Source organism: Phocoena sinus, chromosome 2 (assembly GCF_008692025.1).
Source record: "Phocoena sinus isolate mPhoSin1 chromosome 2, mPhoSin1.pri, whole genome shotgun sequence".
In the NCBI taxonomy this organism is placed as follows: domain Eukaryota; kingdom Metazoa; phylum Chordata; class Mammalia; order Artiodactyla; family Phocoenidae; genus Phocoena; species Phocoena sinus.
This window is the reverse complement of record NC_045764.1, coordinates 91,182,093-91,206,688: the sequence shown is the minus strand read 5'-3', so window position 1 is coordinate 91,206,688 and position 24,596 is coordinate 91,182,093. Positions and strand designations below refer to the sequence as shown.

Genomic DNA, 24,596 nt, shown 5'->3' with positions numbered 1-24,596 from the left:
TGTCCCCTGCATCGGCAGGCGGACTCTCAACCACTGTGCCACCAGGGAAGCCCAAGATTATATTTTGATATTTGTTTGATATGCCTTTGATATATATAGTATATATAGTACTATATATATATAGTTTTTAGAAAATTTTATTGGAGTATAGTTGATTTACAATATTGTGTTAGTTTCAGGTGTACAGCAAAGTGATTCAGTTATACATATATGTATATTCATTCTTTCTCAGATTCTTTTCTCATATAGGTTTTACAGAATATTGAGTAGAGTTCCCTGTGCTATACAGTAGGCCCTTGTTGGTTATCTATCTTATATATAGTAGTGTGTGTATGTTAATCCCAAGCTCCTGATTTATCCCTCACACCCACGTTTCCCCTTTGGTAACCATAAATTTGTTTTCAACATCTGTAAGTCTGTTTCTGTTTTGTAAATAAGTTCATTTTTTAAAAATTAGATTGCACATATGAATGATATCATATGATATTTGTCTTTTTCTGTCTGAATTACTTCACTTAGTATGATAATCTCTAGGTCCATCCATGTTGCTGCAAACGGTATTATTTCGTTCTTTTATGGCTGAGTAATATTCCATTATATATGTACCACATCTTTATCCATTCCTCTGTCAGTGGACGTTTAGGTTGCTTCTATGTCTTGGCTATTGTGAATGGTGCTGCAATGAACATTGTGGTGGCCTTTGATATATTTTGATGAAACTTTTGGAAGTTTGTACATTTGGATACTAAATCTCATGGAAAACAGGGATTTGATCATCCTTTGAGCACAGAGTATATGTGTGTTTGTGTGTGTGTGTCACAGCTACACCATTGCTTTGCCTTCCTACCCTCTGTAATTCTAAGTGAGTTGGTTTATCAGAATTCCTGCCAACTTCTGAATTTAAAGTGGTGTCATCCATATAACAAATGATTTGCTGAAAATGTAGTAGATGCCCATGGAAGTCTTCTAGAAAATATTATAAAAAGCTTGAACTTTGCATGTGTTCACTGGATTTTTCAAATTTATTCTGTTTAGGACCTCCAGGATTTGTAAATTTGACCTCATTTTCCCTTCATGTCTTGAGCAAAATAAGCATCTTCTACTATTCTATGTTGCTGCTGACACTCTATACAGTGCTGGGTAAGTCAATTAGGAAACCTGAGATTGTGGAGAATTCTGCCAAAGAATATACTGAGAATTTTAACAGTAGTCATTTAGGTTCTTGAGAGCATAATGACTGGCACACCACTCTTTCATAAGTCATTTCCTGTGACATGATCTTGGGAAATAAAGTTCTTTCCTAACTTAAAGGACATTTAGTCAACACCAAGTTAACTTAAGGGTGCTGAGAGGACCATGACAATTAGTATTTGGGTAGAAACCTAATAGAAGATAGAAGTTCAGCTTCAATGCCATCTCCTCAGAGCAGCCTTCTTTGACCACCTTAAAGCTTTATCCTCTATTTCACCATACTTTTTATTTCCTTCATTACTTTATCAGAATTTATGATTATCTTCTGTATATATCATCTCTCCCCTCATTAGAATATCCATTGATGTCCTGTCTATCTTGTTCCCCTCTATGCCCAGCATTAAGCACAATACCTAGTATGTAGTTGAGTGACTATTTACTACCGTGTGACTCCTAAAAACTCAGCTCAAAAAAGAGAGAAACTGAGATGAGCAGTGAGTTCAGGCATTTGAGCTCTTCTCTTATATTAATTATTATACCCAATACTGACAAAATCACTTAGTCACTTACGGAAGCAGAAAGCACTGTGAGTCTCTTTTTAAAGCTTTTTACTAATGTTCCTTACTAAGAGTCATTTAGGAGTAGATTAGACTATTTGTTGCTTAGTCTATGTTTTCTACTTTTAGTCCATCTTTGGACTTTTCTCTCCTCATTAGTAACTCCCACCAGAGAACAGAAAGTAGTTAAAGAAATAATATGACCCTTTACAATTCTGTATAACAAGCTATGCCAGATTCCCCTTTTGAGGTTGGTTTTCTTGTTAGAAGATAGGTTGAAGCTGTTTTACACACTAGTCTTCCACTAGGAGGCAAAGCAGGTGATTTGGTTCCCGGCTGTAAAGGAAAACATTAGAAGGGGAGAAGTTGTTTCATTTTTAAAGGTTGAAACTTAAAGGGGAAACACTTTTTAAAACTAATATGTATCTAATGGAGTATATATAATATATATCTGAGAAAATTACCTATGACTTTTTAAAGTTGAACTCTACTCTTTTTTTTTTTTTAATATTTATTCGTTTATTTATTTGGCTGCACCGGGTCTTAGTTGCAGCACATGGGATCTTCATTGTGGCATGTGGGATCTTTTAGTTGTGGCATGCAGGATCTAGTTCCCCGACCAGGGATTGAACCCGGGTCCCCTGCGTTGGGAGCATGGAGTCTTAACCACTGGACCACCAGGGAAGTCCCAGTTGAAATCTACCCTTACCAGCAAATGATGGTATTACATTTTTAGAAGGGAAATCCGACTGTCCCTTAATCACTCTTGACAATATAGTAGTTCTAGAAGCCTGAACATTGAGAAGGGGCAGTAAATAATAATACGGGGTAGAGAAAAGTCATTCTGGCATTGCAGATGAAAAATTAAAATAAAGAAGTGAGTTAAACTTTGTACATGTTAACCCTGAGTATGTAGTTGATGTACAAAGTAATGACTGTGGGTCAGCCAGAAAAGGTTAAAATACATTCATTAATATTTATAAGAAAGAAGTGTGTTTTAGAATGATTAAAGTGGTTGAAGTCTTATTGCGTAAAGGAGTAAATCTCAGTTATCTGGAGAATTAACTGTGGTATCTATGGAGTACCTTTTTGCTTCTTAAAGGAAATGTTAATGCTTTATATTGAGGTTACTACTGTAATAGAATCTTCTAAAATTTGTGAATGTACTCCTATCTGTTTCTGGAATCTATTCCAGGTATAGCACGTACTCAGGCAATTTTATAATCTAGAGAAATATGGAGCAAAGGAGCAAATAATTGGTTAGCTAGGATATTGAGTGCAACACAGAGATTAGCAAAGAAGAAAAGCTATACAAATAAATGCTTATAGATGACTAGTCTCATATTTTTTCATTATTTCTGTAAATGCATGTCATGATGTATGTAATCAGTCATAGTTATTTAACTTCCTTTCTTGTTCATTGCCTCTTTCAGGACCATGGTTTGTTGGTGAAATCACTAAAGGTAAATTGGGTTGCTGCTTTTCCTTTGGGATCTTTGTTGATGGACATTTCCTACAAGGCAGTGTAACGTTTATAGTTGGAATTCTCCAGGTAAGAAGTCAGAAACGCAATTTAAGAACATCTTGGCCTTGTTGGGCTAATTGCATAATAGTTATGAATTAAATCCCAAATCCCAAATTTATCACCATAGATCATGTTTTCTAATTTACTGGCAGGGCAGTCTTTAGTATCTGGTGTTTTGTTTGCTTTTAGAGTGCTTCCTAAGCTCTTTCTTCCACCACTCTTGTAAACATCTAAAATACATTTTCGGCAGGAAGTTTTATAAGAGGTGAAAGAGCTTTTTGTTTTTGTTTTTTGTTTCACTGTGCTTTTTCATCGATAAACAGTGAAAGAAGAGACTTATGGTAGAATAAATGAGACTTCTGGGTAAAACAAAATTGGTTATGATAATGAAGAAGGACATTGTTTCAGAGGGAGGAAAAGAAAAATAGACACACAAGAAAAGTGGGTCAGTTACCCAGCTTTCTAGTGATGTCCTAGCAATACACTTGTTTATGAAACACTGATATGTTAGGTTTACATTTGGATTGAGATTCAAATGTAAACAAACACAAATAAAAAACCCAGACCTATAGCAAATTTCTATAAATGGGTTTGAAAACTATTTACCTAACAATTTTTCTCTTGTACTCATCTGATAGGGCTAATGGATCAAAATCTGAGGTGATGATCTAGAGTTGTATAAGAGATCCAAAAACATTGTTTGAAATGAGTTCATAGCCTCATAAGAGGGCGGTAAAACATGATCAGCAGGATTAGAGACAGACAAGTAGGGAAGATATTTGCCTAGTGAACGCTGACCACAGACCAGAATATTCTCTGTTTAGCAGCATTTTATATGTGACTAGATCTGGGTCTAGTTCAGTTTCCTGTTATGTAGATGGAGGCTGTCTCTCAGGAGCACTCTTATTCCAAGTAAAACCTGACCCTTACCAAAAGGTGGGCTTATAGTCATATTTTAATAAATAGTACACTAAGAATGGATTTTATGTATCATCTAGGCCCATGGCCCCTAAATCTATAATATCTCTGACCTAGACCTCTTCTCTGCACCTCAGGTGCCTATATATCCAACTGCCATTTTGCATCTTCCTTAGATATCTAACAGGAATCTCAATATACCTCTAACAGGACCTTTAATTTCTATCCCTGAACCTGTTCCTCCCCCAGTTCTTTCCAATTTCAATAAATTATCCAGGATGTATCTTCTCCAGGGTGTTCTTCAATTTTTCTCCTTCCCTCATACTTTATATCTAGTTATCAGCAAGTAGTACTGTATTTGATCTACCTCCAATACATGTGCTGAATCCACCACTATTACTGTTACCACCACCCTTGTCTAAATAATAATTATTTCTTGCCTGGGCTACTGCATTAACCCCCTAACAGGTTTCCCACTACTGCTCTTGCCTCCCTATTGTCAGCTTGCCACAGAGCATGCACTGTAGTCCTTTTAAAATCTTAATCAGCTCACTCATTTCTCAGCTTAAAACCCTTTAAGCAAATCAGTGACGTGATCTGGGTCATGCTGACTGCCCCAGTTTCCACCTGGCTTATCATGTTCCAGCTAACCTCTCCCACCTCTGGGCTGTTCATTTGTTTCTTCTGCCTGGAATGCACTTCCTCCACTGACTCATTTCTGTCCTTCAGGCCTCAGAGGGCCCATCTCCCAGTTACCTCCTGTGACCCAGTTATTTTCTTCATTGAATTCATCACAATCTGTAATTATCTTCCCCCTCCTTTTTTTTTTTCTTTTTGGTTTCTCTTCTCTCTACTAGAATGTAAGCTCTATGATGCATCTTTTCCAACTTGGTCACCCATGTGTGTATCCCTTGTCTAGAGCCTTGCACAGTACCTGCCACATAATGGGTGTTCAATAATTATTTGGTGAATGAGTGACTCATATAGTAGTTAAACTTGGATTATAACTTAAATCTTTTAATTTGTATTCCAGTATTCATTATGCCACTTCACATAAAAATGCAGGGAGAAGAAAAGATACTGATACCCAAGTCCACCCCACTCTGCCAAAAATAAAAAACAAAAAACAGAGTACTGTATATATGTGTGTGTGTCTGTACACCCACATATTCAGTTCATTTCTACCTTAAACATTATTTGAGGGCTTCAACATAAATGAAATGACACTTGCCTTTAAGATGAACAAAAGGATACAGGAAAATAAACAAGCAACTACAAGTCAACTATTGTGAGTGTTATAAGCAAGTGTGATTGAAGCATAAAGAATCAGTTAACCCCCAAGAGGGAAAGCAACATATTTTTAAGAGCCACCAATAATATGTTAGTGAGACCTGACCCTTCCAGGGCTTGCTAATAAGCTAATGGTCCTGTTCGCTCTTTCCAGCTGGTGTTTTTTAACATCCCCTTGATGGTTTACCTGTGTTGGAGCTTGCTACAGCGGTGCTTTGGTCACAGCTTCAGGTCTCATCTCCATCAAGGAAAATACTTGAAAATTGTACCTGTTCACCTACTTATGTTACTACTGTACATCTGGCAGATTTATTCCTGCTACTTTCTTCATATGACATATGGTACTCTAGCTTTATTATTCTCCCCTTTGCGGACCTGGTTGACACTGGTGACGCCTGTTCTCATTCGTTGTGTGTGGACACTGAACTCTGCCAAGCTTGGAACCTTCATAGTGCAGTTAAAAAGCCACCTGAGCTCCTGAAGGCCATGTCTCATCATCCACCTATGTCGCCCAGGCCTCTGCCCCAGCAGCAGGCGGAAGGCCAATATTGGTGGGCAAGCCTTGGACGTTCCTTGGACGCCTGGGAGTTGAGGGGATTACCCACTACTGATACCTGCAGAATGGACTGCAGAAAATTCTCTAAATAATGCCATGATTCCTTCCTTCCCCAAGAAGGCAAAGGGTTGATTTGTGAAGAGAAAGCCCTAATCTAGGAGATCCACAGGTCAGGGGCTGGTGGGTATGGGAGTATCTGCGGCCCACCCAGTGTGTTTTTTACGTTACCTCATGTAAAGTACCTAGCACAGTGTCTGGAACTCAGCAGCCTATAAGGGCGCCACTTTAGGGGCAGGGAACCAGTGCAAATTTGGGCCTGACCCTGACTACCCTTGATTAGTTCCGAGTCCTCTTTTCCGGCAGGGTTATGGGCTGTCTGCTTCCTCAGTCGGGGGTGTTTTCGAGTAATTAAATATCAATAAATGAATGATCATAACTCGGTCTGGGACTTGCCTGTGTCGCCGTTCCAGGGCAGGGCGGGGCGAGAGGAGGTGTAGCCGCGCATTGGAGCGCGGAAGGAGGCGCGGCTGGGCCTCTGGGCAGGGGCGGGGCGGGGCGGGGCGGGTTGTTGCCGGAAGCGAACCCGCGTCCCGGAAGTGGGGCGGTCACGGCAGTGCGGCTCCCGCAGCGCCTTAGTCCGCGGACTCCTCGAGTCCTGCTGAGATGGCAAGCGCTGCTGCACCTGCAGCCACAGACTCCACCCTGCCTCCGCCTTTGGAGCAGCTCCGGCACCTAGCAGGGGAGCTGCGGTTCCTCCTTCCTGGAGTGCGGGGAGCTGACGTAGTGGGGACGGGCGACGGCCGGGCGGGCTTGGGTGGGAAGGGGCGAGGCCGTGGCGGCGGCGGGGTCCGGGCGGAGGAGGTGGGGTCTGGAGGTGACTCCGCTTACCTGTGCTTTTTCTTTTGCGGCCGCCCGGCCCGCACGCCGTGCCCACTAGTCGGCGAAGCCCGGGAGACCACCAAGGAGTTTGATCGGGAAACCTTTTGGAGGAGACTCCGTGAGTGCCTCTCCTGTTGCAGGCTGCCATCTCTCATCTCTTGCGGCGTCCCTACCCCATTTCTTCCTGCTTTCCCTGCCCCATCCTGTCTGTGGGGATACCTCGCCTTACCCATCCACGGCACCTCTGAGATTGAGATAGAAAACACTGATTTGGGGTTGTTTTTTTGAGATGTCTCAGCCGGCAAGGGTGGAGAGGGAACGCGTTATCTTCAAAGTTCATGCAGCCGCTGGAGCCTTATCCTTTTGGCACTAACATATTGGCTCCCGCCTCCTCCTCTATCACCTCCCAGGTGAGGCAGCTATGGCAGTGTCAAGGGCAGCCACGACTCTGACCGAAGTCTTTTCTCGACTTCCACTGCCGTCACCACAGGTGGGCTTCACTTTCCTACAGTTCTTGTGATGCCTTGTTATTCCTTAGGAATCCTCTCATTTTCTTTCCACGTTTTACATTCAAAGCTGAGGATTTAATTTCCTCATCTGTCAAGTAAGATAGTGGTTCTCACATTACAGGATTGTTCTGAAGATCAAATTGCCAAATGCAGTAGCTGTCATGGGGTGGGCAGCTCTTCTAAATATTGGTTCATTCTGAAGTTCATCCTGGTTATTTCCCTGCTGATAATTTTTTTTAAAAAGCACTTTCTTGGACTTTCTTATGGCTAGATGTTTTCACATACACGATCCCCATCTGACAGATAAGTAAGCAGGCTCAGACGCTCAGGTTAAGGTGGATAAGTAGTGGAGCTAGGATTTAAATTAGGTTCTATCTAATGTCTAAGCTACACCTTTTTTGTTATATTACATAATACTCTTTTACATTGAATTATTTTTTACATTAGTAATAATGTAGACAGTATAAAATTCAAAAGATATCAAAGTTAAATGTGCTGAAAAGTTTATATCTCCTGTCCCTTGTTCCTTTTGTATTATTCCATATACATGCTATGCATATACACACTTATGTATATATACCTGCTTCTTTTTACACATATGATAGGATACCATAAACACTTTTCTGGACCTTTTTAAAAAAAACTAATAACATAGCTTGCAAATTGATTTTTGGGAGCATATATATAAAGTTGCTCAGTTTTTTGTAATGGCAGCATGGTATTCAACAGAGTGGATATAACCATAATTTATCTAACCAGTACTGTGTGGACATTTAAGTTGTTTCCAGTTTGTAACTATTATATTATAAACAGTGCTGTGGTAGATTGCCTAATACAGTCTTTGTGTATATCTATATATTGGTAAAAATTCCCAGAAGTGGAATTGCTAGAACAAAGAATTTGTGCTTTATTATAAAACTTTATTATAAGATACTTGAAAGTAAATATTGTTGGCTGTGGCCAGGTGTGCTCTATGCTGTTTTTCTAGAGCTAGGTATACTTAATTTGGGAGTAAGTTTGTTTTAAAATGACATATTCATTGCCTTATTTTATTTTCATAGTCAATACTTTCATTCTCTTTCTCAATTATATATCTAGATGTTTTGAAATGAAAAAGTCTTCTCTTGCTGCACCTACAGTAGTAAACTCTCTCCACTTACATACCTCAGAGATCTGAGATGAGGAAACAAGAGAATTGTGTGAAAGTACTTTAAAAGTTTGTTGAAGAAAGTCAATCTTTATTTCAAAGGGAGTAGTAATGTTACCTTATTTTTCTTATGTGCTGACTCCTTTCTTCCAAATACACTTAGGACTTGTGGCTAAAATTCACAGCTAGTAAGACACCATGAGGAGCAAGAATAGAACTATATTTCTGTACATGCTCAGGACAGTGGTTTTTTACTCATTGATGAAAAATTAGAATATGGTTTTATTTGAATTATATATATTTGAATCACAATTGCTTTCTTAGGATCTCAGCACATTAGTTCTATTAAAGAATGTTTGGGGTTTTTTTGGTTTTGTTTTATTTTAATTCCAGTTCTTATGGCTTGGTATTTTTATGAAATTATATGTTTGAATGTTGAAACAATGTCAAATTGGCATAAAAGTTTCTAAGTGCTCTCAATCATTGTATTTATCCATCCCAGACTGGTAACAGACCATTTAGGACTGGCACCAATCTGTGGACCACATTTTGCATAATGCTGGCTTAGAATTGAGCAGAGAAGTGAGGACAAAGAAGGTAAGAGAAAGCCAGTGACTGCTTCGAAGAAAAATAGTCAACATTGAGCATTGTAGAGTCCATGCTAATTACTTTTAGATATACTGAGATTCTGTTAGAAAGAGACAGAGACACACACAGAGGCAGAGAGACAGACAACTGGTTAATGGCCTAAGATAGAGTTGGCAAACTTTTTCTGTAAAGGGCCAGATAGTATACATTTTAGGCTTTGCAGACCTCAACTTTGCCCCTGTAGTGTGAACACAACTGTAGACAATATGTAAACCAAGAGTGTTGGGACTTCCCCGGTGGTGCAGTGGTTAAGAATCCGCCTGCCAATGCAGGTTCGAGCCCTGGTCTGGGAAGATCCCACATGCCACGGAGCAACTAAGCCCGTGCGCCACAACTACTGAGCCTGCGAACCTAGAGCCTGTGCTCCGCAACAAGAGAAGCCACCGCAATGAGAAGCCCACTCACCACAATGAAGAGTAGCCCCCGCTCGCCGCAACTAGAGAAAACCCGTGTGCAGCAACGAAGACCCAATGTAGCCAAAAAAAAAAAAAAAAAAAAAAAGTGTGGCTGTGTCCCAGTAACACTTTATTTACAAAACCTGGCATTGGGCCTGATTGGGCCCTTGGGCCCTAGTTTGCCAACTCCTGGTCTAAGATATGGTGAATACCTCAAAACAGATCACAAATATCTTGGGATATAGAGTATCAGGAATAAGTTTTTCCTGCTGTTTCTTCATGTCTTAATCAGTTGTCTGCTCAGTATCTGGTATCCAGCTAACTCCTCTCTGGTATGTTATGAGAATAGCACAGGGCCTAACGCATAATAGGACTTCAGAAAATGTTTGATGATGCTGTATGGATGTCTGCTCTCTTCCACAGTAGATGGGTTGACCACATTGATCTAATCCATTTCCTTTTTTCTTTCTGAAATTGGCTTATCACCTCATAGGAAACCCAGAAGTTCTTTGAACAAGTCCATGCTTCCATCAAGGCAATTATTGCAGTATACTATTCGCTTCCCAAGGATCAGGGTAAGCCACTCCATACACGTAAGCATTCAGTTTATGGGATAGATCTTTGCTACTATGACAGCTTCTATCCTGAAACTTTTACCTTTTCCTCATTTTGAGCATGGAATGTAACTTTCTCCCATAAAGTGCAGTCAAAGGTAGTTATGTAATATATGTGACCTCCATAAGTAAGCGTTTGTGCTAAGGTTCAGATGCTGTGTTCCCATCTCCCCTGCCTTGCCTGACTCTTTTTTTTTTTAATAAATTTATTTTATTTATTTATTTTTGGCTGCATTGGGTCTTTGTTGCTGAGCGTGGGCTTTCTCTACCTGCAGCGAGCAGGGGCCACTCTTCGTTACGGTGCACGGGCTTCTCATTGTGGTGGCTTCTCTTTTTGTGAAGCACAGGCTCTAGGCATGCGGGCTTCAGTAGTTGTGGCTCACGGGCTCTAGAGCATAGGTTCAGTAGTTGTGGCACACGGGCTTAGTTGCTCCGCGGCATGTGGGATCTTCCCGGACCAGGGTTCGAACCTGTGTCCCCTGCACTGGCAGGCGGATTCTTAACCACTGTGCCACCAGGGAAGCCCTTGCTTGACTCTTAACATTTTTAATTCTCCCTGGCTCCTCCCTCTCTCTAACATTATAACTGCCACAGATGCTGGTTGGATATCAGCCCCATCCCCAGGCCCAGGCAGTCCCCAGGCTCCTCCACCCATATTACATCACATGCTGTTCCTGAGCTCCCTTATAGGTTAAGTGGCCTCCAGCCCTGCTTGTATATTCATGCCTTGATTATAATCATGCTATAATTATAAATGAGTACATGTCTCATGGATCTTCAGGGCTACTCATGTGGTTTAAACTTAAAGTGTTTTATCCACAGTTGTCAAGAAGCCACTGGTTTTTTTTAAATTTATTTTTGGTGACGACCAGGCTGCTTAGTCTTTGGGTTTGGCTACAGGAATCACCCTGCGAAAGCTGGTACGGAGTGCCACTCTGGACATCGTGGATGGCATGGCTCAGCTTGTGGAAGTGCTTTATATCACTCCAACTCAGAGGTAGTGATGCCACAGTTGGGGTTATTGGTTAATGGGGTTCCTTGCTTCTGGCAGGGGGGAAAAACTAATTTTAACAGCAAAGTTACTGATAACTGAGAACAATGACCAGCAGGAAGGACCTTTTAGGAAACAGGAACCTAGGTTATTGATACATCCTTATTGATTCCTTTCTGCAGCCCTGAGAACCTTATTTCCTACAACAGTGTCTGGGAGGCGTGCCAGCAGGTGCCTCGGATCCCAAGAGGTGGGTGAGAGTGCAAAGTGGACATCGACTCTGCTGGCCAAAGCAGATAGACGTCTCATATCTAGCTGCCATTTTTGTAGTATATATGTATTTTTACTTATATAAAGAGCTTAGTGAAATAGATCTGGTTTATCACCAACATGAAAAGACAGGTATTAATACTTTTTGCCAGTCTTTTTAGTTCTCATAACTTCTAAATTCAAACACTCTCTGGCTGTGGCTCTGTCTCTTGTTGAAAGACATGGTTTCCTCTTCTGGTCCTGCCCCAGGGGCAGTATTTTGAGGACACTGAAGCAGTTATGAGGTAGAGCCTGCTAGGCCAAAAGCAGTGGTCATCTAAGAGGACCATGATGAGAAACATCATATGACCATTTTATTTCTTCCTGTGGTGAATGACAAAAAGCTTTTCAGCCCCTGTCTGAGTACCCAGAGGATGTATGTGAGAAGCATTTTACATTAAACTGCTGCCCTTGTTGACTGTCCTTGGCACTCCTTTCAAATGGGAACATTGTTGCTTTTTGCAGACTTAAGAGAATTGTTGGGTTTCTTCTCTAATTATAGTACTTCCAATTCTTCACTCATAGATAACAAAGCTGCAGCCCTTTTAGTGCTGACGAAGAGTGTGGATCTTGTGAAGGATGCACATGAGGAAATGGAGCAGGTGAGGGGACCTCTGTCTTTGATGGTCATCAGAAGGCAACTCTGTCTAGATGAGGATCGGTTATAAGAGAGAAGATGTGCTGAGCGTCGACCAAATAGGTCCCATCCTCACTCCTGTCCTCCATCTCCTATCTCCCACCCCGTGCTGGTGTGTGATTTAGTACCATTCCCCTCTGTTCCACTGCTGCACTAGGAGAGTCAGAAGAGGGTTTATTGAGTGATTCAACTCTGTAGCCATTAGAGTAGCACTAAAGTCTGGGGACAACTCGGACATGCCACGGTGAGTGATGAGGAGGATATGATGAGGATGTATATTGGGATGTCCAAGCAATCGGGACTCATATTGGTCAGAGGAAGATCAGGAGCTCATAATCCCATGCCTTGCACTGGTGAGAGCATCCAAAGCCTGCCTGAAGAAAATCCGGCTCTCAGTGGCAGAGAATGGGAAGAAGGATCAGGTGGCTCAGCTGGATGACATTGTGGACATTTCTGATGAGATCAGCCCTAGGTAAGCGTCATCTCCACTCAAAACCTCTGAGCAGCAGCATTCTGATGTCAACTTGTGCCGTCAACCCAAGGTTTTTCCCCACCTTTTTATTTTGAAAATTTTCAAACCTACAGGAAGGTTGAAAAAGTATTGCAGTGAGTACCTATACCTCCATCTAGATTCACCTATTGTTCACAATTTTTTCTCTATTGGTTTATTTCTCTATAATTAGAGGTAGCTTTTTAAAAATTGAAGTAGATGTGCCATTTTTATCCCTGAACCATTTGAGAGTAAGTTGCAGACATTAATGACATTTCACCCCTAAATATTTCAGTGTGTATCTCCTAAGAACAAACATTCTTACTCTTAGTATTACATTTAAGAAATTTACATCAACTATAATAATGTTATCTAATATTCAGATTTCCCCAGTTGTCTCTACAGTGTCTTTTATAGCTTTTTTTTAAAAACTCAGTGTTCCGTCAAGGTGTCATACCACATTTGGTTGTCTTCTCTTTGGTGTCTTGCTACAACAGTCCCTGTCCTTTTTAGCTTCTTTTGACATTGACTATTTTTTTTAATGTATTTTTTTAACATTGACATTTTTAAAGAATCCAGGTCAGTTGCCATGTAGAATATCCAACAATCTGGATTTATGTGATTGTTTTCTCATAATTATATTCAGGTTAAACACTTTTTGGCAAGAATATCACATAGTTGAGTGTTTTGTGCTTTTCATTGTATCATATCATATCGGGGAGGCACATGGTGTTAGTTTGTCCCATTATTGGTGGTATAGTAATAACTTGATTGCTTGGTTAAAGTGGTGCCCACTTTAGTGGCATTCAGGGATGAACCCTGCCTGTGTTAGTTATTAAATTTATGGTTTCAGATCCTCACATTTTTAACTAAATTAATTATGTCCCATCCTACTGGTCAAGGGAGGTTCCCCCCCAGCTTCCTAGTGAAACAGGGTATGTATGTATTCCGTAAATACTGGTTGAATTGGTTATTTATTGGTTGCCCAATTTAAGGAACTGATACGCATTTCTGGGAGTCATTTTTTCACTAGTCACATCCTTACTTGTATACTGGAGACCACCCAACTGAGCTTTCTTCCTTCTTTGTTAATGGTTATTTTTGCTTTCTCCCCTTAAGTGTGGATGATTTGGCTCTGAGCATATACCCACCTGTGTGCCATCCAACTGTGCGAATCAATGTAAGTACCAGCTTTGAGGGAATAGCTACAGACCTAATTGGTAGAATTTCAGTAATCACTAGTATTTCCTTTAAGCTATAGGGAATATGTTTATTTGTTACACTTGGATGCAAGTACAACAGTAATGTCATGATGTGTTTGTGCTTGATCTTTATCAAGCTGAATTTGAATTCTAATAGCCACGAGCTCTGGTAGTACTCTCTTCCATAACCACTTGGGTAATCATTTAGAAAAACCCAAAGACCATGGAAAAATCCTGCTTTGAAAAGAAAGTCTTAATTACTACAGTGCTTTAGGATTCTTTCAACCTGAAGTCACAAGTTTCTAATTTCCTATATAGGCCAAAATAGGTGTTTCAGAAACATACTCTGTTTTAATATCAACACATTGTATAATTTAACCACAAGGGTTAAGCTCTTTATAAAAATCTGATTTTATTGTATTCTTTCAAGTCCTGGGTCCTGTGCTAGAGTTCTATTCTCTTATTTTTATAAACTTCAACTTCTTATGTCTCATTTTATTGGAAAGAGAAGCAAAACTGCCAGTGGCTTATATTTTACCATCAGATGTATCAATCCTAATAATATTTGGTAAATTAGATAGAGGAAATTAGAGCGATCAAATGTATCTTCACAATGTGCAAACACCTTGGAGTACAATAGGATCCTTTTGGGCATTAACTTTTTTTTTCCCACATACACTTTTTTAAAAGTTGACTTCGTAAGAAATAAACACCTTTAGCAATATGCCTTGTCAGTTACCCCAAATAAAATTTTAAGGAATGCACAGTGTATTGGAAGCATACATACATCCTCATGTTATCTTGTTATTGGTATTCCTAAAATTCTGTAAGTAAATTAAAAAAAAAAAAATCCAGGGGCTTCCCTGATGGTGCAGTGGTTAAGAATCCACCTGCTGGAAGTTGGAGGAAGATGGCAGAAGAGTAAGACGTGGAGATCACCTTCTTCCCCACAGATACACCAGAAATACATCTACACGTGGAACAACTCCTACAGAACACCTACTGAATGCTGGCAGAAGACCTCAGACCCAAAAGGCAAGAAACACCCCACGTACCTGGGTAGGGCAAAAGAAAAAAGTAAACAGAGACAAAAGAATAGGGATGGGACCTGCACCAGTGGGAGGGAGCTGTGAAGGAGGAAAGGTTTCCACACACTAGAAGCCCCTTCGCGGATGGAGACTGCGGGTGGCAGAGGCGGGGAGCTTCGGAGCCACGGAGGACAGCGCAGCAACAGGGGTGCGGAGGGAAAAGCAGAGAGATTCCCGTACAGAGGATCGGTGCCGACCGGCACTCACCAGCCTGAGAGGCTTCTCTGCTCACCCGCCGGGGCGGGCGGGGCTGGGAGCTGAGGCTTGGGCTTCATTCGGATCACAGGGAGAGGACTGGGGGCATGAGCAGAGCCTGAAGGGGTTAGTGCACCACGGCTGGCCAGGAGGGAGTCCGGGGAAAAGTCTGGACCTGCCGAAGAGGCAAGAGACTTTTTCTTCCCTCTCTGTTTCCTGGTGTGCGAGGAGAGGGGATTACCAGTGCTGCTTAAAGGAGCTTCAGAGACAGGTGAGAGCCGCGGCTATCAGCGGGCACCCCAAAGACGGGCATGAGACGCTAAGGCTGCTGCTGCCGCCACCAGGAAGCCTGTGTGCGAGCACAGGTTACTCTCCACACCTCCCTTCCAGGGAGACTGTGCAGCCTGCCACTGCCAGGGTGCCGGGATCCAGGGACAACTTCCCCAGGAGAATGTACGGTGCGCCTCAGGCTGGTGCAACGTCACGCCAGCCTCTGCCACCTCAGGGTCGCCCCACATCCTTACCCCTCCCTCCCCCCGGCCTGAGTGAGCTGGAGCTCCCGCATCAGCTGCTCCTTTAACCCTGTCCTATCTGAGCGAAGAACAGACGCCCTCCAGCGACCTACACACAGAGGCGGGGCCAAATCCAAAGCTGAGCCCCGGGAGCTGTGCGAACAAAGAAGAGAAAGGGAAATCTCTCCCAGCAGCCTCAGGGGCAGCGGATTAAATCTCCGCAATCAGCTTGATGTACCCTGCATCTGTGGAATACATGAATAGACAACGAATCATCCCAAATTGAGGAGGTGGACTTTGAGAGCAAGATTTATTATTTTTTCCCCTTTTCCTCTTTTTGCGAGTGTGTATGTGTATGCTTCTGTGTGAGATTTTGTCTGTATAGCTTTGCTTTCACCATTTGTCCTAGGGTTCTATCCGTCCGTTTTTTTGTTTGTTTTTTTACTTTTTAAAAAAATTGTTTTCTTAATATTTTTATTATTTTATTTTATCTTTATTTTATTTTACCCTTTTTCTTTCTACTTTTTCTCCCTTTTATTCTGAGCTATGTGGATGAAAGGCTCTTGGTGCTTCAGCCAGGAGTCAGTGCTGTGCCTCCGAGGTGGGAGAGCCAATTTCAGGACACTGGTCCACAAGAGACCTCCCAGCTCCACGTAATATCAAATGGCAAAAATCTCCCAGAGATCTCCATCTCAACACCAGCACCCAGCTTCACTCAACGACCAGCAAGCTACCGTGCAGGACACCCTATGGCAAACAACTAGCAAACAGGAACACAACCCCACCCATTAGCAGAGAGGCTGCCTAAAATCATAAGTCCACAGACACCCCAAAACACACCACCAGATGTGGACCTGCCCACCAGAAAGGCAAGATCTAGCCTCATCCACCAGAACACAGGCAGTAGTCCCTTCCACCAGGAAGAATACACAAGCCACTGAACCAACTTTAGCCACTGGGGACACACACCAAAAACAATGGGAACTATGAACCTGCAGCCTGCAGAAAGGAGACCCCAAACACAGTAAGATAAGCAAAATGAGAAGACAGAAAAACACACCGCAGATGAAGGAGCAAGATAAAAACCCATCAGACCTAACAAATGAAGAGGAAATAGGCAGTCTACCTGAAAAAGAATTCAGAATAATGATAGTAAAAATGATCCACAATCTTGGAAATAGAATAGAGAAAATGCAAGAAACATTCAACAAGGACCTACAAGAAGTAAAAATCAAACAAGCAACGATGAACAACACAATAAATGAAATGAAAAATACTGTAGGTGGGATCAATAGCAGAATAACTGAGGCAGAAGAACAGATAAGTGACCTGGAAGATAAAATAGTGGAAATAACTACTGCAGAGCAGAATAAAGAAAAAAGAATGAAAAGAACTGAGGACAGTCTCAGAGATCTCTGGGACAACATTAAACACACCAACATTCGAATTATAGGGGTTCCAAAAGAAGAAGAGAAAAAGGGACTGAGAAAGTATTTGAAGAGATTATAGTGGAAAACTTCCCTAATATGGGAAAGGAAATAGTTAATCAAGTCCAGGAAGCACAGAGAGTCCCATACAGGATAAATCCAAGGAGAAATACGCCAAGACACATATTAAACTATCAAGAATTAAATACAAAGAAAACATATTAAAAGCAGTAAGGGAAAATAAATAACACACAAGGGAATCCCCACAAGGTTAACAGCTGATCTTTCAGCAGAAACTCTGCAAGCCAGAATGGACTGGCAGGACATATTTAAAGTGATGAAGGAGAAAAACCTGCAACCAAGATTACTCTACCCAGCAAGGATCTCATTCAGATTTGAAATTAAAACCTTTACAGACAAGCAAAAGCTGAGAGTTCAGCACCACCAAACAGCTTTACAACAAATGCTAAAGGAACTTCTCTACACAAGAAACACAGGATAAGGAAAAGACCTACAATAACGAACCAAAAACAATTAAGAAAATGGGAATAGGAACATACATATCAATAATTACCTTAACTGTAAATGGATTAAATGCTTCCACTAAAAGACACAGATTGACTAAATAGATACAAAAACAAGACCATATATATGCTGTCTACAAGAGACTCACTTCAGACCTAGAGACAAATACAGACTGAAAGTGAAGGGATGGAAAAAGATACTCCATGCAAATGGAAACCAAAAGAAAGCTGGAGTAGCAATTCTCATGTCAGACAAAATAGACTTTAAAACAAAGACTATTATAAGAGAGACAGAAGGACAGTAATAATGATTCAAGGGATTGATCCAAGAAGAAAGATATAACAATTGTAAATATTTATGCACCCAACATAGGAGCACCTCAATACATAAGGCAAATACTAACAGCCATAAAAGGGGAAATCAACAGTAACACATTCATAGTAGGGGACTTTAATACCCCACTTTCACCCATGGACAGATCATCCAAATGAAAGTAAATAAAGAAACACAAAGCTTTAAATGATACATTAAACAAGATGGACTTAATTGATATTTATAGGGACATTCCATCCAAAACAACAGAATACACATTTTTTCTGTTGTGCTCATGGAACATTCCTCCAGAATAGATCATATCTTGGGTCACAAATCAAGCCTTGGTAAATTTAAGAAAATTGAAATTGTATCAAGTATCTTTTCCGACCACAACGCCATGAGAGTAGATATCAATTACAGGAAAGGACTGTAAAAAATACAAACACATGGAGGCTAACAATACACTGCTTACTAACGAAGTGATCACTGAAGAAATCAAAGAGGAAATTAAAAAATACCTAGAAACAAATGACAATGGAGACACGACGACCCAAACCTATGGGATGCAGCAAAAGCAGTTCAAGAGAGAAGTTTATAGCAATACAATCCTACCTTAAGAAACAGGAAACATTACGAATAAACAACCTAACCTTGCACCTCAAGCAATTAGAGAAAGAAGAACAAAAAAACCCCAAAGTTAGCAGAAGGAAAGAAATCATAACGATCAGATCAGAAATAAATGAAAAAGAAATGAAGGAAGCGAAGCAAAGATCAATAAAACTAAAAGCTGGTTCTTTGAGAAGATAAACAAAATTGATAACCCATTAGCCAGACTCATCAAGACAAAAAGGGAGAAGACTCAAATCAATAGAGTTAGAAATGAAAAAGGAGAAGTAACCAAATGACACTGCAGAAATACAAAAGATCATGAGAGATTACTACAAGCAACTCTATGCCAATAAACTGGACAACCTGGAAGAAATGGACAAATTCTTAGAAATTGCACAACCTGCCAAAGACTGATCAGGAAGAAATAGAAAATATGAACAGACCAATCACAAGCACTGAAATTGCAACTGGGATTAAAAATCTTCAGCCAACAAAAGCCAGGACCAGATGCTTCACAGGCGAATTCTATCAAACATTTAGAGAAGAGCTAACACCTATCCTTCTCAAACTCTTCCAAAATATAGCAGAGGGAGGAACACTTCCAAACTCATTCTAGGAGGCCACCATCACCCTGATACCAAAACCAGACAAGGATGTCACAAAGAAAGAAAACTACAGGCCAGTATCACTGATGAACATAGATGCAAGAATCCGCAACAAAATACTAGCAAGCAGAATCCAACAGTACATTAAAAGGATCACATACCATTATAAACTGTTTATCCCAGGAATGCAAGTATCTTCAATATATGCAAATCATCAACGTGATACATCATATTAACAAATTGAAGGAGAAAAACCATATGATCATCTCAATAGATGCAGAGAAAGCTTTCGACAAAATTCAAACCCCATTTATGATAAAAACCCTGCAGAAAGTAGGCATAGAGGGAACTTTCCTCAACATAATAAAGGCCATATATGACAAACCCACAGCCAACATCGTCCCTCAGTGGTGAAAAACTGAAACCATTTCCACTAAGATCAGGAACAAGACAAGGTGCCCACTCTCACCACTCTTATTCAACATAGTTTTGGAATCAGAGAAGAAAGGAAATAAAAGGAATCCAAATCGAAAAAGAAGTAAAGCATGTCACTATTTGCAGATGACGTTGGTAGTATACATAGAGAATCCTAAAGATGCTACCAGAAAACTACTAGAGCTAATCAATGAATTTGGTAAAGTAGCAGGATACAAAATTAATTGCACAGAAATCTCTGGCATTCCTATACACTAATGATGAAAAATCTGAAAGTGAAATCAAGAAAACACTCCCATTTACCATTGCAACAAAAATAATAAAATATCTATGAATAAACCTACCTAAGGAGACAAAAGACCTGTATGCAGAAAATAAGACACTGATGAAAGAAATTAAAGATGATACAAATAGATGGAGAGATATACCATATTCTTGATTGGAAGAATCAACATTGTGAAATGACTCTACTACCCAAAGCAATCTACAGATTCAATGCAATCCCTATCAAACTTACCACTGGCATTTTTCACAGAACTAGAACAAAAAATTTCACAATTTGTATGGAAACACAAAAGACCCCGAATAGCCAAAGCAATCTTGAGAACGAAAAACGGAGCTGGAGGAATCAGGCTCCCTGACTTCAGGGTATACTACAGAGCTACAGTAATCAAGACAGTATGGTACTGGCAGAAAAACAGAAATATAGTTCAATGGAACAGGATAGAAAGCCCAGAGATAAACCCACGCACATATGGTCACCTTATCTTTGATAAAGGAGGCAGGAATGTACAGTGGAGAAAGGACAGCCTCTTCAGTAAGTGGTGCTGGGAAAACTGGAGACATATATGGAAACATGTAAAAGTATGACATTAGAACAATCCCTAACACCATACACAAAAATAAGCTCAAGATGGATTAAAGACCTAAATATAAGGCCAGAAACTATCAAACTCTCAGAGGAAAACATAGGTAGAACACTCTATGATATAAATCAAGATCCTTTTTGACCCACCTCCTAGAGAAATGGAAATAAAAACAAAAATAAACAAATGGGACCTAATGAAACTTCACAGCTTTTTGCACAGCAAAGGAAACCATAAACAAGACCAAAAGACAACCCTCAGAATGGGAGAAGATATTAACAATGAAGCAACTGACAAAGGATTAATCTCCAAAATTTACAAGCAGCTCATGCACCTCAATAACAAAAAACAAACAACCCAATCCAAAAATGGGCAGAAGACCTAAATAGACATTTCTCCAAAGAAGGTATACAGATTGCCAACAAACAGATGAAACAATGCTCAACATCATTAATCATTAGAGAAATGCAAATCAAAACTACAATGAGATATCATCTCACACCAGTCAGAATGGCCATCATCAAAAAAATCTAGAAACAAATGCTGGAGAGGGTGTGGAGAAAAGCAAACACTCTTGCACTGTTGTGGGAATGTGAATTGGTACAGCCACTGTGGAGAACAGTATGAAGGTTCCTTAAAAAACTACAAATAGGGGCTTCCCTGGTAGCACAGTGGTTGAGAATCTTCCTGCTAGTGCAGGGATCATGGGTTCGAGCCCTGGTCTGGGAAGATCCACATGTCACGGAGCAACTGGGCCCGTGAGCCACAACTACTGAGCCTGCGCGTCTGGAGCCTGTGCTCCGCAACAAGAGAGGGCCGCAATAGAGGCTCCGCGCATCGCGATGAAGAGTGGGCCCCCGCTTGCCACAATTAGAGAAAGGCCTCCCACAGAAACGAAGACCCAACACAGCAAAAATAAATAAATTTTAAAAAACTACAAATAGAACTACCATATGACCCAGAAATCCCACTCTTGGGCATATACCCTGAGAAAACCATAATTCAAAAGAGTCATGTACCAAAATGTTCATTGCAGCTCTATTTACAATAGCCCGGAGATGGAAACAACCTAAGTGCCCATCATCGATGAATGGATAAAGAAGATGTGGCACATATATACAATGGAATATTACTCGCCTTAAAAAGAAACGAAATTGAATTATTTGCGGTGAGGTGGATGGACCTAGAGTCTGTCATACAGCGTTGAAGTCAGAAAGACAAAGACACATACCGTATGCTAACACATATATATGGAATCCAAGAAAAAAAAATGTTCATGAAGAACCTAGGGGTAAGACAGGAATAAAGACACAGACCTACTACTAGAGAACGGACTTGATGGTATGGGGAGGGGAAGGGTAAGCTGTGACAAAGTGAGAGAGTGCAATGTTCATATATACATTACTGAACATAAAATAGGTAGTGGGAAGCAGCCGCATAGCACAGGGAAATCAACTTGGTGCTTTGTGACCACCTGAAGCCCATGCATCTAGAGTCCATGCTCCCACAACAAGAGAAGCCACTGCAGTGAGAAACCTACGCACCACAGTGGAAGAGTATCCCCCCGCTCACCGCAACTAAAGAAAGCCCGTGCAGCAAGGAAGACCCAGTGCAGCAAAAAAAAAAATCCAGTTGTTTCTGCTATTATATATCCTGAACTATCAGCAATTGGGACAAATTCAGGTTATATTCTCCTTTTTCTGTTTTCTTAATTAAAAAATATTTTAAATATAGAAAAACTTATAAAGATATTATAGCTGGATTCCTGGTGGCACAGTGGTTAAGAATCCGCCTGCCAATGCAGGGGACATGGGTTCAAGCCGTGGTCCTGGGAAGATCCCACATGCCGCAGAGCAACTAAGCCCGAGTGCCACAACTACTGAGCCTGTGCCCTAGAGCCTGCGAGCCACAACTACTGAGCTCACATGCCACAACTACTGAAGCCTGCGTGCCTAGAGCCCGTGCTCTGCAACAAGAGAAGCCACTGCAATGAGAAGACTGCACACCACAATGAAGACTAGCCCCTGCTCACTGCAACTAGAGAAAGCCAGCACAGCAACAGAAGACCCAATGCAGCCAAAAGTAAATAAATAAATAAGTTTATTTAAAAAAAGATGTTATAGCAACAGTATTAATAAGATTTTGCTAATAGAGAAGAATCCATGATCCCACCACCCTAATCTAATCAACATTTTTGTTTTTTCACTGTTTTCTCTCCAATGGATTTTTTATTACTTGAGTATTAAGTAATAATAATGACTTTTTATTACTTGAGTATTAAAATATTTTAGCTCTCCTTCCCCACACCCCCTATTTTTCCCTCCTTTCCTTTTTATGGTAGGGCTCAGGGTGAGTAACTTCTCTTGTTTTTTTCTAGTGTGCAAAACTTGTAATCCGTTTTAAAGAAGGCACTTGAAATTACAAAGTGAGTATGAAGGACTTATCCCCAAATAGCTTTTTGAGAATAAACCTATATAGCCATTCTCAACACCCAAACCCCCCATTTCGAGGAGCAGAAGGTGAGTGTAGTGTTTTATTTCAACTTTACCTGTGGAGCAGCTGTATTTCTGCAGAGAAACTTGCCTTTTCTTACTGTAATTTTCCCTGTGCTCCCTTTTGAGGATAGGTTTTTCCTTGACATTATAATAAATTTAACTTCTGGTTTTCCCATTCCATTTGCAGAGCAAGTCATGTGACCCCACAGCCAGAAGATAGTTGGATCCCTTTACTTATTAATGCTGTTGATCATTGCATGAACAGAATCAAGGAGCTCACTCAGCATGAAGTTGAATTATGAATTTTCAGGCTCATTTGTACTCGCCTCTCTCCCTTTCTTACTTGTCACAGCCAAGCTCTGATGTCTGCTTTTAGAATGGGGCTAGGATACTTTCTGGATCGAAAGGGAGGTCCTGTCTATACTTATCAAGAGACACTATTACCAAGTTTGTTGATTAGGCCAAACTGGCAATTATTTATAAACCATATGAATATGATATGTTTTTCTGTGCCAGATATAAAGGATAACTATGAGTTTTTGTTCTTGAGTTGCCTCTCAGAGATTCCTGGGGAAGCTGCCTTATTCCCTATTTGCAATAACGTGTGTCGTTTCATTGTTAAAGATATTGATAGTCTCAATAAATGCTAACCTACTAGTGGTTAAATGAGTACCTTTCCAAAGTCCTTTCTACCAGAAATATGTGGGTTGAGACTAACAACAATTGCTTTTGTTTAGGTTTATAGGTCTAAAGATCTGATTCTGCTCAGAAATATATTTAGAACAAAAAGACTTGACTTTTTTTAGAGCAGATGTCTCCAGAACCCCTCTTAGTACTTCAGCATGTTATAGAATATAATATTCTTACCAGGAGGTTCTTCTGAATATTATTCCAGTTACTCCATGCCTCTATTGGTATTGAGCCTTGTGAAAATTAATAAAGGAAACCTTCTTTAAAATGAGTTGAGAGGCCAGAAAGGGCAGGGCGGGGTTGGGGGGGTGCTCTCATGCAGTACCACTGTAGGTCAATAACAGGAAGGACTGTCAGTTACAGACAGGAATGACGTATATTGCCTCTCCTAGGAGAAACTGACTACCCCAGCTACTAAGCCAGTGAGAACCCCTCATCACCCTGAATTCTTGCTTTCCTCCATGGAATTTTCCAGAACTCCAGCTTCCTCCTTTTTACTCCTTCATTTGTGGGACTTGCCTTGTGGCTTTACCATAGCCTGTTTGACCCGAATTGCAGTTCTTTGTTATTCCTGAATAAACCCATGTTACTGGTTAATATAACTGGCTGTTTTTTTTAGGTTAACAAGCTCAGTTGTTAGGTTTGTTCACCTTATTGAACAGGGTTGTTTTCCTTATACATACTTGTATTGTTGTTCTCTATTTTGTATTACGTATCCCCAAATGTAAGTACAAAATTTTGATAAATCAAAAAATTTAAATGTATGAGAGTTTATATAATATTAAGGGCCTCTTCAGTTAATCCTTTTGCCAAAACCATCGCCAGTTAATTATATTTTTGCATCAGTCTGGAAAATCACATCTTGGAAAGCATGGTAAACCTGGAAGGTCATATCTTAGAGAGCAAGGTACACAGTGATGTATATTCTGGTGACCTGACTTAGGCCTTATGTATGTACTACAGGTCTTCCACACTT

General features: G+C 40.6%; 2 protein-coding genes across 5 annotated transcripts in view; both read left to right on the top strand.

Moving 5' to 3' along the window:
- Positions 1-6,473, top strand: part of TMEM62 (transmembrane protein 62) — a 33,401-nt gene extending 26,928 nt beyond the window's left edge. For 2 of the 4 annotated variants that reach the window (XM_032623408.1, XM_032623410.1), the window contains 3 exons: positions 1,036-1,140; positions 3,182-3,300; positions 5,636-6,473. In XM_032623408.1, the coding sequence (XP_032479299.1) occupies positions 1,036-1,140; positions 3,182-3,300; positions 5,636-5,962 (551 nt within the window). In that variant the 3' untranslated portion in view covers positions 5,963-6,473. The remainder of the gene's footprint in view (positions 1-1,035; positions 1,141-3,181; positions 3,301-5,635) is intronic. The other 2 variants (XM_032623409.1, XM_032623412.1) reach the window with 1 other exon arrangement.
- A 154-nt stretch (positions 6,474-6,627) lies between these two features.
- Positions 6,628-23,599, top strand: CCNDBP1 (cyclin D1 binding protein 1). Its single transcript, XM_032623777.1, is given in 12 exon segments — positions 6,628-6,807; positions 6,973-7,034; positions 7,327-7,406; positions 10,109-10,190; positions 11,130-11,226; positions 11,403-11,470; positions 12,055-12,131; positions 12,385-12,638; positions 13,776-13,836; positions 22,813-22,827; positions 22,829-22,860; positions 23,118-23,599. Coding segments are annotated over 12 exon segments (1,050 nt in total). The 5' UTR covers positions 6,628-6,700; the 3' UTR covers positions 23,233-23,599.
- The last annotated feature ends 997 nt before the right edge of the window (positions 23,600-24,596 follow it).